General features: G+C 37.2%; 1 protein-coding gene across 6 annotated transcripts in view; it reads right to left on the minus strand.

The window, feature by feature from the left end:
• The window catches only part of EPHA6 (EPH receptor A6), a 529,992-nt gene that overhangs the window by 164,738 nt on the left and 350,055 nt on the right, over nucleotides 1-15,199 (minus strand). For all 6 annotated transcript variants that reach the window (XM_052794417.1, XM_052794413.1, XM_052794416.1 and 3 more), the window contains exon 6: nucleotides 5,973-6,097. In XM_052794417.1, the coding sequence (XP_052650377.1) occupies nucleotides 5,973-6,097 (125 nt within the window). The remainder of the gene's footprint in view (nucleotides 1-5,972; nucleotides 6,098-15,199) is intronic.

Here is a 15,199-nt window from a genome sequence, read left to right on the forward strand (position 1 = left end):
CCTCTCAGAAAGGCACAGGGCTATAGAAGAGAAATGACTAATTTTACTTCACCCTTCCAAGATGTCACCCAGAAATTCAGAGGACTGTCTGATCTATATGATGTGGCTTCTTATAAGAAATGTCCATATCTTGTCTAATGAGAACATGTATGGCTCCTGTTCATTGAGGTTAGATTCCAGCCAATACTCAAGTAGGGTCAGGTTCTGCCTGAACAGAACTGAATTAATCTGAGAAGATCATAATGAAATACCTCCTTAGCTGGAGAAGACACAAAGGAACATCTGTTGTCCTAAAGCGGGATGAGTCACACACACCTTACACTGGCAGCTCACATGGGAAAAAATGCTGGAATGAAACAACTTGGGCACTTGCATGAAAGTGAGCTTGGCGTGTTCCCAGGGCTCTCAGGACTGTGCTATTGCTGTGCTAGTCTTCAGTGTGGTACTGAGCAAAGCACAAGATTATCTGTTCCTCAAAAAGTGTGGAAAAAAATAGCAAGGATATCAGTTCATACCTCTGTACATGCACTGAGTGCCACATCTTTTTGCCGTCAAAGCACAGAGTGTGTAATCTATCATACATATACACTTCCACGGCTTTGAAATAATATGGTGCACATATTTCTAGACACATAGATTTGCTTTAAACTACAGAATACTACTGTAGGCAAACAATTCTGAAAGACAAAATTACATTCAAAACATTACGCGTTGATAGTCTTAAATTTTCACATTATTCCTATCAAGTCATTTACCTCAACATCTCTTACATATTTTACTACTCAAATTCAGGATTGCTCATTTTAATTCATACTAATTAATATTCAAAGGAATAGCAGTGTTTGTTTTAATATTAGATTTTAAGAAGGATCATCATTTCTCATATAAGTTAAATAAATACAGCTGTAGGCTGATAGAAACATTAACAAGGTCATACTGCTTTCTAATTCTTTAAATCTGGTACTTTATCTCTCTGCCTCATCAGCTCTTCATCTCTTTTTAAAATCTCATTGGAAAACTAATTTTCCCCTTGCCTCTACTGATCAGTTATTTTCTCTCTTTTATTTATTAATTCAACTCTAAATAATACTGGAATGGAGGAAAAGTCATATCTGATATCCTACATATCCTGTCCACTTGCTGTCATATGGAGATGGGTTAAAATTTTTATGTGAAAACTGCCTATGAGTTGCAAATTGAGTCTGCCAACAAAATGAAGTATTTTGTCAAAGGGATTTGGCTTTAGTGTAAATTTTATCAAAAGACAAGAAAGAGAAGAAACATCAGCCAGCCCCTCCATCCTACATCCTGCTCCAAAAGATATTCTCTATTTGGAGATGTCATTGCAATGCCTTGGAATACTGCTTGGGTACATCCCATTAAAATCTCTTCTCTATAGACAGTCTTCCTCAGCTAATTATATATTGTCTTGTGTGTAACAAAAAATATAATCCAGCTGGTGTATTTGGGCCGTATGGGAGAACAAACTTAAGACAGTTGCTGCTACGTATACAGCTTGGTATGCTTAATACGGCTGTCAGGGAGCATTAATTTTTTATGATTAACTTTAAGAGTTTGGATGGAAAAGGGGAGGAATAAGCATCTTCCAGTTCAGCTGCACAACCTGAAGTGCAGCTGGTATGGTTTATATCCACTGCATACTGTGTTTCCTTTCCCGTGAGGGAATTCCTACAGAAGGACCCAGCGTCATTACAAGGCTGTAACAAGGCCGTATCTTATCCCACTCCTCCATCTGACTCGAACATCTGACCTTTTTGGTGAGAGGTGAATAGACTATGATGCCCTGGAATCTTTCAAAAAGTTTAAGCTTTGGTCAGTGTCTGAGTGGTAGTTTTAAAGTATAAAAGAAAAGTTGATTACTATTAGCAAGGAAACTGAGATTATATTGATAACCGGAGCTTGATTTTTAAAGGGAAAGACAATACTGCCTATGAGAGATTTTTTTCTTTTAAAAGTACTGGGCTGTTTGTGGAAGATATTAAAGGATTATAAAATAGAATGGATAGATAACGGATTGCAGAATAGGGCAAACATCCTGTATCGAGATAATTTGCAAATATTTAGTATCTAAGAAGACTCCAAAGAAGGTTCTATGAAGAAGTGCTTTTCAGAGTACATCTTAGATCTCTAAGGTCAAACATTTAAAAGATTCTTTGTGTGTTGTTGTAAAGACTCACTTATCGTCTAAGGTGACAAATGTTGTTAACTGTATAGTTTTCAGAATGATTCATAATCTACCGGAAGTAAGACATTTCAATTACCAGCCCTCAATATACAGTATTATTTCAGGATCATGATATTCTCTCTCTGGTTACATCACATAACTATTCAAGCAATGGAAAACTTTTTACTGTGACAGAAACTCTTAGCATCTTGGACTGAATGTCTAGGAACTTTTGTTCTCCTCACAGGCCAAGTCAGCTCTCTAATTATGTCCTAGGTCAGCTTATGTTCACTGCATTTTTGGCTGAAAAGCTGAAGAACAAAGTGACCTCTTGTCAGCCAACCACATAAATACGTAACAGTGTATTCCTAAACAGGAAACTAAAAATCTGTACAATCCATACCGAATTGGCTCACAACAAAGTTCTGTTATTTTCTGAAGATTTTAATTTTTAGACACCGATAGAAAGCCAAACATTATTCTCTTAAGTTATGAGTCTGAGTATTTTGCAGCAATTCACTGAAGAAATGAAGGTCATAGGGAAGAAGGTGCTTTAAAGCAAACAAATTAATGAACTGCTTTGTTATATTTTTAAATTAATGTATGTGTTCCCTACTTGTAGCTTATTGATAGCCTTGTACAACTTTCCTTCTCTACTTTATTTCTTTATTATTTGGTAAAGTCTTTCTCAGAAGATGTGAATATTTTTCATAAGAGGACTTGATCTTTTGATACTTCTCTGTATGCAATTTGTATTGCACAAGAGTGCAAATATGAGTTCCTTGCATATTTAGCACAGCCTAGCCTCCTTCCCATGTTCAACTTGTTCTGGATATGCATGGAAAGATGCATCTCTATGTTCTGGGTTCACTGTCACTAATTCATCTTACTTATGAAATTGTTGGAAACTGCCCCATTTTGTGGAGCGCTCACAGTAGTTTAATAGGTGGCTACCTGATTTCTGTAAGTTTACATATCTTTCCCGAAACCTTGGGAGCACATGACAAGATACGACTTCCATTTGTGAGCTGCAGAATTCCTACTGGTTATAATTAAAAGCAAGCATGCTCCCCTAATGTGCTCCCCAATGTCATCTTGACAATTTTGCAAATGTCAACAAGGAATCTTATAAGAAATAGCAGTTCATACTTGTAAAACTTTTAAACCTTGCAGAGTTCTACAGAGTTTCACAAAGTTAAGAAACTGATACAATCGGTTGAATTTGGGGGACTGAGTGTTTGTATTTGAGGGAGACATTCAATTTCTTGTATTGTATATCAGAATAAAACCTCTTTTCTTTTTTAAACACAAATGACAGGTAAAAAGGGATAAGGACAGGACTGCAAAAGCTGTTCCATTTTACTAATTAGTGTGTTTATAAGTTCCTAAGGCTACTGTTTTCTGCTTTTTTCTTGACTCCTTAAGACATTAATAAAATTCCTGAGCTTTTCATACTTAACATGTTCTTGAACTGTACCTGCATTTTTTACTCTCCAATAGAGGGATGTCTTTGTGGTAAATTCATATTAAATTCAGTAGACAATTATTTCACTTTTATCACATTTCTTGTGGGTATGCAACACCATCCCTATTTTGTCACTGCTGCTGAGAACATGATTGCTGATATTTCCCTCTTTGAGGGTTACTGGGAAGGCTGAAAGGTTATAGTTTCACTTGCTACATCTACTCCTGACATTACACAAACTATGCTATTTAATACACAGAGGTGAAGAAGAATGAATTAATTGAAACTGTTAATAATTGCATTGATTGTGCATGTTAATATTTTCTGGCTTTGAGGTAGGAGCTGTCCCTCTTTGTTTTCAATATACAAATCCCATTTGCATTTGGCCACTATACTTACCCAGTGTTACAGTTATAATGTAGGTTTCTTCAGCACTACTTAAATGAAGTGGTATAAAATCACATTTTCTAATTTAATACTGTAAACCAGCAGACTGACTTGCAGTACTAGATTATTCATCTCTCTGCTCTAGAATCTAGTCTCCAAGGGAGTTCTTGAAAATCTGTCACATACCTATTCCTCTGCTCAAATAAGTGATCTTACTGCTATTGCTGGCTTGTTTGTCTCTTATTCTGCCTATTACCTAGCATTGCCAGGGATCATGCCTGTTCTAACTTACTAACAAAAGCTGTATTCAAGAGCTAAGCGTTTAGTTCAGTTAGTGACTTCGGAAGAAAATAACGCCTGTGCAACAGTACTGGAAGATGCCAGCAGTGCATTTATCTCCCCACACCTAAGAGGGAAGAGAAGTTTATAGTTAGAACATACACCTTATGCATTATAGAAGGTGAAAACAGAAAATGGTTCTTTTTTGGTAGAAACAGATAGGAGTGGTTTAAACTGTATATACCAAAGGGCCATGAAGCCTGTGTATGTAGTCTTGCTGCACAATAGACAAGACTAAGTAATATGTAGGCCTCTAAGGAGAGCTATTTGCCATGTTGCTCTGTATTGACAGATATTGGCAGATAATCTATTGATAAAGGATTTTTATAAATCTAAGCTTTATAATTTAACATCCATATGAATGGTTTTGGATCTTGGAAATTGTTCCTATTCAACTGAAAAAAATCTCACTATTTCTCTTGTTTCATTCACCTGGTTATTATTTTAATATCAACAGACAAAACAAGGGCAGTGCAAGTCATAATGTGGCTTACTATGGTAATGGATCAAAACCTGAAGGACTCCCATTAGTGTAGGAAAATAAGGTTTCCCTGCTTTGGCTACCAAATATTCTAAGCAATCTGTCTTCTCCCTCTAGCTGTGCTATTTAAATTGTTTGGATTTTTTTTTTCCCAATTTACCCTTTCTTTTCTGCATTATTAAAGCTGCATAATCTCAATAGAGAAGTGCAGCCAAGGAAGAAAATTCTCAGGTATTTACAGAGCCTAACATCCTTAAATCTTTCTTTCATGGCTTTGCTTATATTTCTGTTCTTTGTGGTCTTCTCACATATCCATTAGTTCCATTGTGACTTTCAGATGGGGACAGAGAAACAGCAAGAACTGACTTAGCAGGCAACTGTTTAAGGTATGGACACCAAAAATTTACTGTCTATGTCTTTAGTAACGAAGGCACTGGTTAGCACTAAATTTCACACTGGTACAAGGCTCTGTAGCCATCTGGAAATGACAAAATGTGCTTTGTGCTTTGGGGGAAGCAGGCTTCAAATTATGCTTTCACAAGACATGCTGAGTATGTACCTTGTACCTTTACTTGCAATGCATGTTGCTCTCTTTTGTGTGAAATCACGTAATTTTGACAGAATGCCAGAAATTTGACATGAATGTCACGCAGTTTCTCTCGCTTGTAACCTTCTGTAACCCTCTAAACAAGGCTGATGCACTCTATCATTTAAGCACAGATTACTGCTAAATAATGCTGCAAAATGAAATTGCATTGATATTCACCCCAATTGTATTGTTTCAGTGTCACTGTAATGTAAAGTTCTTACAGTTCATAAATCAAAATATGTTCAAGCATATGATCCATTTATCCATGTTCATAGATATAGTTACTATGAGACAGGTATCTTTACTGCCTGCTTGCTGCTCTACTTGATTCTGATGTGAAACAAGACAGTCGTTAACAAATTAGAAGTAAACCAACAAAAAATCAGTACAAAATAAAACGTCTACTTATATAGCATTGTATGTGGGATCAAGTGAAAAGTTTATAGTATTTGTTTTAAATATTAAAAATACAAAACATATTGCTCTTTAGGATCTGAGTTTGGGTGATGCTGTAAGTGAGACCTACTTTCTCATAGTACTTGATCTCGTAGTCCAGAATTGCTCCATGGGGAAAGTCCGGCTCTTGCCAAGAGAGGGCAATGCTGTTTTGGGAAGCCCAGTCCTTCCTTACCATACCTATCAAGGAGGGTGCTGAAAGGGAAAAGGATAACTAAGGGTTAAAGACGAAGCACATGGTTTATCCTTTCAATCTACTGTCTTAGGATACCAACCTGAGGTAACTTTGAGTGACCTCCAAACAGAAAAGCATGACAGATGGCAATTCTCAGGGAAACCATATAACCTGGAATTAATGGCTCAAGTACATACTAGTAACTCCTTTGTTAAAGTGCCGACCAGTTCTGAAAAATGGCTATATACAAAAATATAGGAAGAAGCGCCTGTGCCAATCCCCGCTGCCAGCTGCACGCAACCAGGTTGCACTGCTGGCTTCGAGGACATTGTGTCCAGAGCAGAACCACATTTCAGAGACAGTATTCAGTATAATCTTCGTTAAATATTATAATTCAACTGTGTAAAATGTACATTCAGTTTACTCTTTGGGGTAAAATAAAGTGACACAGCTTAAAACAGATGCTTATTTCTGCTAGCTGGGCTGGCAGCAGCAAGGGCATTTTAGCCCATCAGTGAGGTAGCTGTGTACATGGAAGAGCCAGCTTGTTAGAGGAGGCCAGTGACAGGGATTGGGTTACAGGCAAACTGGGGGGCAAAGGTACCCCAAAACCTACCTGCTGTAATTGATACTGCAGGACTGCAGCAGAGTAGGAACCACTTCTAGCAGCTTTTGGAAGGGGCCCAACATGGGTGGATGCACCCAAGAGCCAAATCGTCTCAGTATGGGGTTAACTAATTCTAAGAAATGGATTTTCTGCCCTTTTGGAAAAGAAACTGCACTGTTATCTATGCAATAATTTCAAATGGTGCAAAAATTGCATTCTAGGAAATGACCTTTGCTTATTTTATTAATCTGGTCAAGCATGTCAAAGGAGGTCTCATACTCTCCAGATTATTAAAATGCTTTTTTAATAGTATTGATGTGCAGCTTTCCCAAATGCTATAACAAAACCAGTCATGTTGTTCAACAGTCTTGAAGACAACTGAGTAAGCTGAACAAACCAGCTACCATTAAAAAAAAAAAGTTCTCCCAGTGGTTCACAGCTTTCGATACTTGTCTTTCCACTAACAAATATCAGTTTATTACACAACCTCCCACATTCCTCTCTATTATGAATCCTTCTTAACCTCTTCTAAGCTTCCAAGGAGCTGTCCCCTAAAAATAACACATTTTTATGACTTCTGTTTTTATCTTTTGAATGAAAGAGTCTCCCTAGGATAATGAAATAAAAATCTGCTCCTAGTCACAAAATTTCATGCCTTAGTTTTCTTTCCTGTAAATATTTCAGGAAGTTTAAGATATGAAAACAATAAATAAATTCTAGAATGCAAACAAACACTAAAGAAAACAAAACTGGTTGTTTTCCTTCGAAAAAAGGGAAACTCTGCACAGAGACATGCACGTAACAATCTCCTCCTCTGTGACAGTGCATTTATCCGAGAGAGAAAATAAACTTCCATCCACTGTCAGTCCTCCCTATGGATAACTATTCTGTGGTATAACAGTCCAGTCCTCTCTGATGTGAAAAAAAACCCCAACCCAACATGTAACACTACATGAAAAAACTTACCAAAAGTATTAATTGGACAAAACAGAGCTTACACAGGAAGCTGTCCTACACCTGTACTTATGCCATAGGTCTGATGCAAGAGAATGAGAGAAAGAAAGAATTCCTGCCACGCTGAATAAAGGATTAACTTGTTTTTCAAGAAGTCCTTAAACAGCATAATGCAAGTAACTGAATAGAACAGAATACAAATAAATAAATAAAAAGTATTCATAGGTTCTGTGCCAAAAAGTTATCCCTCGGTACATATAACTACTCCCTCAGTTAAAATGAAATTTTTACTCTTGAAATTGATGAAGCTGAGCTCACGTAATATTTCTCTGGGGTAAAATCAGCTACTCCAAGCAGGGAACAAAGATAGGTCTGTTTAAAGGAAAACAGGACCTAGCAAACATGGATCTGTATTTGCTAAACACTGATCAAGGGCCTATGAGGCCATTGCTCATATAAATTTGTTTACTATTTGTTGTTTTGAGTCATTCACTGGTATTGAGCTGTGATTTACAGGCGGGTCTGAGGGAGCTATAGCAACATTTCAGATATGTCTGGTATACCCTGTGCACCTTCTCACGGGTGACAGGCATCAGCTGGGCCACCTTGCCCAGCACATCATGGCTTCATCTCACTGCATTTGGGGGTTCACTGGTCAGACAACTAAATCCTTGCGAAATGATTGAGGTTGATTACAGAAAACACCAGGTTAAACCGTAGATATAATTATATTCTTGGCCCTTCTAGGCTTTTTAAATATAGATTACTGCTATTACACTTCTTCAAATTATGACCTAACCTTTATAAGCTTTTCATATGTACCGCATATTGTGCATTTTTCTTTGGGTTCTTATTTCCAAATTTATACAGCAATTTATGCGTGTTTTCAGTCTGAGCTCACCACAGTAACTCTTCCATTTGAGGAAGTGCTTGTCAAAACACAGTCCTGGCACATCAGAAGATTGTCTCAAAAGTTCAGTATAAGAAATAGCCCAAGTTTTCTACCTGGGAAACAACTCAGTAGCAAATTAGTGGAAGAAAATTACTTTAGCCCTTTCCTAAACCAGCTGTGCTTGACCTGCACTTGAAACTGAAAACCCCATAGAGCAAGGCTCACATCACACCTGCAGCACTGTGCCAGCACTGCATCCTCTAAATCAAAATGCGGAGGTGTGTATGTAAGGCTGTGAATATAAGAAGCATATTTGTGTTTGTATTAGGGTACCAGGCAAAAAAAAAAAGTGTACTTTTTCACAAAAAGCCACAAAAGAGCCACCATTGACCATTTCTTATATGTTCAGAAGGGTGATCCTGTATTTGTCACACAGAGGTTATCTATTCACATCTCAGGGGAAATAATGACTTCTAGGAAAAGGATTCCAGTCAGAAATTTATTGTACCAAGAAACAGACAAATAAAACCAAGTAATTAAAGACTGCAGCTAGATCAGTTTCTATTTCTTTAGTTGTGAAGTGCTACTAAAAGCAATAGTTTCTACGGAGAAATTTCAGCTTCTTATAACAGTTGCTCACTAGAGCAGAAGTTATTTAGACCCTAAAGATCCTATCCATTTATTGTTAAAGCTCTTTTTAACTGGAAAATTGTAAGGCAGGTAAATTCTATTTGCCCATTTACAAAGACTGCTCTAATGTTCCTATGATGAATCAATGGGAAGTTCTTTTAATTAGTTGTTTCAAATCCAGTAGCTGCAGGAGAGCTCTAATTTGGTTACCCAATGAAGCCATTTGAAAAAAAAAATGCTTAGAAGCGCAGCATGGCTTTTAATCACTTTAATGGCAGCATTTTCTTGCCATTGGTACGAGGCTGAAGGATGGTTTCTGGCTCTTGAGCTCAGCGCTGATCTCTGTTTTGTACTGAGGATTCTTTGCACCATCTGCTCTCTATGTTTTCCTCTACACTGTTATAAATTTCTTGAATTACAATGAGTCATCTACAATGCTGTGAGCTCCTCATTTAATTTAGTCTGATAAGTTTCTTTGTCTTTTTAAATTTGTATTGAATAATGAAAATTCATTCCTTAATTCAGAGTGAGCTTATTTCATTCTAAATCTCTTTGGCTTCTCTTTTTCAGAATCCCTTTTCTCATACACTACACAAAGGACAGAAAATGTGTATTTTAAATGATGATTGGATTCTAGTGTCATTTCTCTAGAGACTTTCTCTTCTTCTGAAGTTGACTTCCATTATCTGTAACTGTCTGATTTCAAAATAGGTGATCTGTAGGGTTTCTGAAGATATTTTCCTTTAGTCCATTTTCTAATTTTCCCATTTCTTGTTTCATACTGTTTAAAGCAGGCAAAGTATTGCCAGCATTTCTCCCCTTGTTTCCACGGTTGAACAACTTTGATATGGTACCCATTCACTATGAAGAAGCTTCAGACCCAATGGCAGCTGATGACAAAAGCTCACCTGATGTCTGTCTGGGCTTGGAGTGCTCTACCCCTCTGGTATGTCATTTCAAATCTTATTTCTTTGGTGAAGAGAAACCATGACGGCTCAATGGCCTTTTACTGGCTGGCAGAACAGGCCCTACCAGGTATGCACAATCACTTTCTTGTTAAAAAAACTACCATCCAACAAACAAAACCAGCTGCATGACCATTGTCCTCTTCCCTCCTTCCCCCCCTGCATTGTGTCTGTTTTGGCCAAAGCCAATGAAGTGCCAGCAGGTACAAATTTGGAGGGGACCAAGTGGAAGTGGGATCTGAACTGTACATATGTTGTGGTGAGGACTGCAACTTCACTCCTTTGGCCACCATCTTCACAAGGCAGCTGTGCGTCTCAATGTGTAAAATACTGCCATTTGGGATAACGTGGTTTAATTTAGTTAGACCTTTCTATACCTCTACCATAACCAATAATAATCTGAATTGCATAATTACATGTTATTCTTTCCTCGAGACCCCTGCCTGCTTCAGGGTACAGGAAAGACCAGACTCACCAAAATATAGGGCTTTATCACATGCTTTCTGAGTAGGAGTTTCCCAATAGAGGAGGGAATCCAGCCTCCTCCCTGCCTCTTCTTTCTCTCCTACCTCAGCCACTTCCCAACTGTTAGTTGGGGGACAATACCAACTGAGGCCCACTCAGCAACCTTGCTTCTCTTTGAAAACTCATTAATTGATCCCTCCTAGTTTCATACGATACAGTTAGAGGAGGAAACCTGCTTTAGCATCCTGCAGGGAGCCTGCATTCCTCTTGTTGGGGAACAATTTCTTTCATTAAGGGAAGTACAGTTGAGGGTGGAAGAAATATCAATGCTGCGAGGACTAATTTATGTTGACTTGGGTTTCACGTCTTTGTTGGTCAGAAAACAAAAGACAACTGTTTTCCTGTTCATTAAGAGAAAGGACTTTTCCAAGCTTATATCACAGGTTAATGGCATGAATTAAATCACACAGTAAACTATGCTTAACACTATGAAAGCTATGGTTATCTAATTATCCCAAACCCATTCAACAAAAATTTTAGGAAATTAATGAAACAGAATATGGTGTAGGCACATTTACTTTCAAATGTTTTCTCCTGTTGCTTAATTGTAATACTAGAAAGTTCTTTTGTAAACTACTGATAATATTAGATTAAAAAGGAAAAAGTGGTCTAGATTTGTGTTTCTCTTTATAAATACAGCTATACTTTAAAAAGACCACTGTCAAATTTTTGTCAAACCATACATATGTGGTATTTATAATTGTTAATTCTAAAGATGTACCAAGGTCCAATTTTCAAGTGTTTTTCTGGATGGTAAAAACAACCTTTGGATCTTTTTCTATACCAGAAAATGCTATTATATTTATATAGTGTTTCGCCAGCCTAGGTTCTATAACTATATTAGAATTTCTATACTATTGGACACTGAGTATGTTTTTATATTATACATAGCAATAAATGAACTCTGAGATTTTATTCATGATCCCACACTTGGAAAAACTCTTATTTCAGGGCACAGTAAGAAAAATATTGATTTTCCTCCTGATTCTAGAAAGTCTGTAAGAAAGGTAATAAGCAATAAAAAGATGTTTTCTTAGGGGAGACATTTTATGCCAGTAACAGAACTGGAAGTAATGAAACAACATTTCCTGATCAATGGTAATGCCTCCAGTATTATTAGCATTTGAGCTATTTACCAAGGAAGGATTTACCAGGAAGCTAAGAGGCCAAAAGCCTTCAGCCTCCATTACTAACGCCATGCGTGACACGTATTATCGGTCAACTGACAAGGATGTAGTTGTGCTGCCTATCATCTACAGCTGTCTTCATTCCTGCAATATGGTTATTAGTCCTCCAGCAGACATGCACTTCATCCTTTTTTTCTTTTGTGTTTGCTTGTTAATCTTTCTGTTGCTATCTTTGTAGGATAAGGGAAGAGAGACTATTTTATGAGTGAGGAATGTGATATGGATTCAGGAGACCTATGTTTATATTCTTTTCTGGTTGTGCTCTAGAGATTTTCTTTAATCTTTTGACAGAGCTATGCTAATGTACAATGTGAATGTCAATACCTTCCATTATTTCCAATATGTGAGCACTTCCATGTTAGAAGTGTGTGTGTGTTTATATAAAAGACTAAAAACTAAGCTCAAGTTTATATGGAAAAAATCATAGAAATATGAACATAAATTAAACTTTTATAAAAAAACCCAGTTCATAACCCATCTCTCTGACGTCCACATAGCTGAAACATCTTTCAGTTTATGCTGGATTCAGTAAAAATTCTTTTTCTTACCATACAAGGCTGCTTCCAGTTAGTACAGTGACTAGATAAGATATTTGATTCTTCACATAATAGAGTCTCTTATCTTCCTAATCACTTCAGTGGTAATTCAGTTATAATACTTAGAGGGGATACTACTACTGGCACTTACCTTGAAGTTCAAAGTTGAGCATCGAGTTTTCCTGACAAGGCATTAGAGCTAACAAATTAACAAGTTTGGGGTGAAAAAATAATGTTTTTACTTTATTTTCTTACACTAGTTCCCTGAGGGTTTGCATTCAAAAGAAAGCATAACAGTATGCTTCTTTTGAAGCACTTCATTCGCTGAAAAATAGGCCTCCAGCAAGCTATAACTATAATCTCTCCCTCCATTTTAAATTCTTTCCCCTTGCAGATTTTCTTTTCTTGCTCAGAAATTATGGATGGCAGCCAAGTGAACCTAATACCATCATCAAAAAATGGATTCTGCTACAGTGTTGTGGGCAAAAGGTCAGGATAGATGCAACCCCCAAATTTCCTCCAGGCTAAACGTAGATTCAACATCATTTTTTCCTATGTACCATAATGCAATTCTTTCTTCCTTGCTGCTTAATTTCTCTCTCATCTATTGTTGATCTTATGTATGAAGACAGTAATTATTCACCCATATGATTTTGCAACAATACAGATTTTCTTTCACTTACAGAATGTGCTGCCATTCATTAATTTGCAAGCTTGAGACAGAAGCACTCCTAGATCTTTACTTTTAACAGGACCTGATCAGTCCCTGATTCTTCAAAATAGATTATAGTACAAGATACTTAAAAGAAATTGTATAAAATAAAGCCTTATCAGCTGTCAGTCAGCCTGTGTGGATGTTCTGTTCTATCTGACGAGATGTATGTGCAAACCCCTTGGAGTTAAAAAGTATCGTGAGATATTTGGCAAATTTATAACACAGTGAACAGTTTAAAACATTTTAATAACATTTCATTAAATATCAATAGCTAAAAAAGATCACACATGTTTTACATACATCTATGTTTTAAGGAGTTACTTCATACGCTCTGTATTTCTGAAGCAAGCGGAATAATTTCAGTTCAAACAAGCTTAGTGGAGGGGTGTGATTCCAGGAATCACATGCAAACAAACAAACAAACAAAAAATCTGCAAAACTGAAAAGTGTTGCCTGTTGTATAAATGGAAATCATGTCAAATCAATGCCCTCTGGCAACCAAAGGGATCTGTATCAGAATAAGCAGATTCTTGGCTCCCTTCCATTGCCTTTTATTGCTGGAGCAGCAGGAGACAATAAGTGGCTTAAAGATCTAATAGGTCACTGGGATTCCTGAGGGAAAAGCTCTCCCAAAATCAGAGCTTCTCTGTCCTTGTTTGACAGAAAACAACACTATGGTCTTGGGCACTGGCATATCAGCTCACACCAGGTAGCAACACCATACATGGCTGAATGGCACAGCAAGAACATGGTAACTGGGGAAAAAAACTCTTCACTTCATTTGCTTCTTCCAGGCATTTTGTTCTGGATTAAGTAACAGAGTATTTGATGGCACAGGGGACGGTGCAAGAGGCCCCCCAGGCAAATCACTTCCCTTCCCATCACCTCTTGTGACGATTATAAAACTTGCTATGGTACCTACAGCAGAAGTAACAGAATACTATGTTCTTAACCAGCAATGTGCTGCTTTCACAAGCTCAAATGTTATTGTTGTACTGTTCGCTGTTCCTCCTGACTCAGACATTGTGGCAAGCCACTGACTGTCGGCTGGTGGCCCATTTGAAATTGGTGTGTGTGCTCTCCTGGGGAACTATTCCTGACATGCAGGATTCCTCTTAAAAATGAAGGCAGAGTGGCTTATAGGGTTTCCTTTTTAGGAAACTTGTGCTAAAAGAGGAGGAGGTGGGAGAAATTGGTTTATCAGCAGATTCAGATTGCTACTATAACAATGTTAATCAGCGTGAAAAAAGATGTGATCCAGGCAATGTGTTATGTAAGTTATAAATACTGTGCCAGCACTGCTAGGTGCCCTGTGATGTGGGGACAACCTGTGGCGGCACATTTCTCCAGAGAACTTTGTTTTCAACCTCTTAATGTAACCTGGGAATTGCTATAAATTTATTGGAAATACAACTTGAGGTTAAGAAGGTGTCATTTATTGCAGCAAGGTGTCATTATGGAAACAGAGCTGTAAGTAAGTCTCATTCAGCAACAACCCCTCCAGGGTCAACTGGAACCAAACTGCTGTGCAAAACTTCCTGCTGCTAAATTGATCTCAGAAGTTTGAAAATGAAATAAGCAGGTTAAAAAGCACCAGGAAATCTGCAATCTTTTCACTCCATTAATTGCTACTCATCCTGCAATGTAACAAAGACAAACTTAAAATGTAAACTCATTTCAGCAGATCTTTCCTGCTCTTGTTTACATCAAAATATGAGACTACATCAGATTGTAGGTCATTTTCTGTCAAACAGTATTTTACAGGTCTGAAAGAGGTTTTATCAATAAAATAATGAATATTTTATTTTAACATCTCCTGTGAACCTTCTGTAAAAGCTGTTTGTTGGCAGGTGCAGAGAATGTCAGAGCTACTGTACTTCAACATTTTGAGTGAATATGTGTAAGCACATGGAGACACATCTGATACTGACTTAAAATGTACATCTTCAAACAATTTCCCCACAAATGTTGATTTTGACAAAGCATTTTATAAATCATAGTGACACTAAATAAATATGCCTTTATAAATTAATCCTCCCAGTGATGTTACAAACAAAATTATTTTATATATTATTATATATATGCAAAAAAGATTCCAAAGCTATGCACTC

The sequence above is a fragment of the Harpia harpyja genome, chromosome 8 (assembly GCF_026419915.1).
Source record: "Harpia harpyja isolate bHarHar1 chromosome 8, bHarHar1 primary haplotype, whole genome shotgun sequence".
NCBI lineage: Eukaryota > Metazoa > Chordata > Aves > Accipitriformes > Accipitridae > Harpia > Harpia harpyja.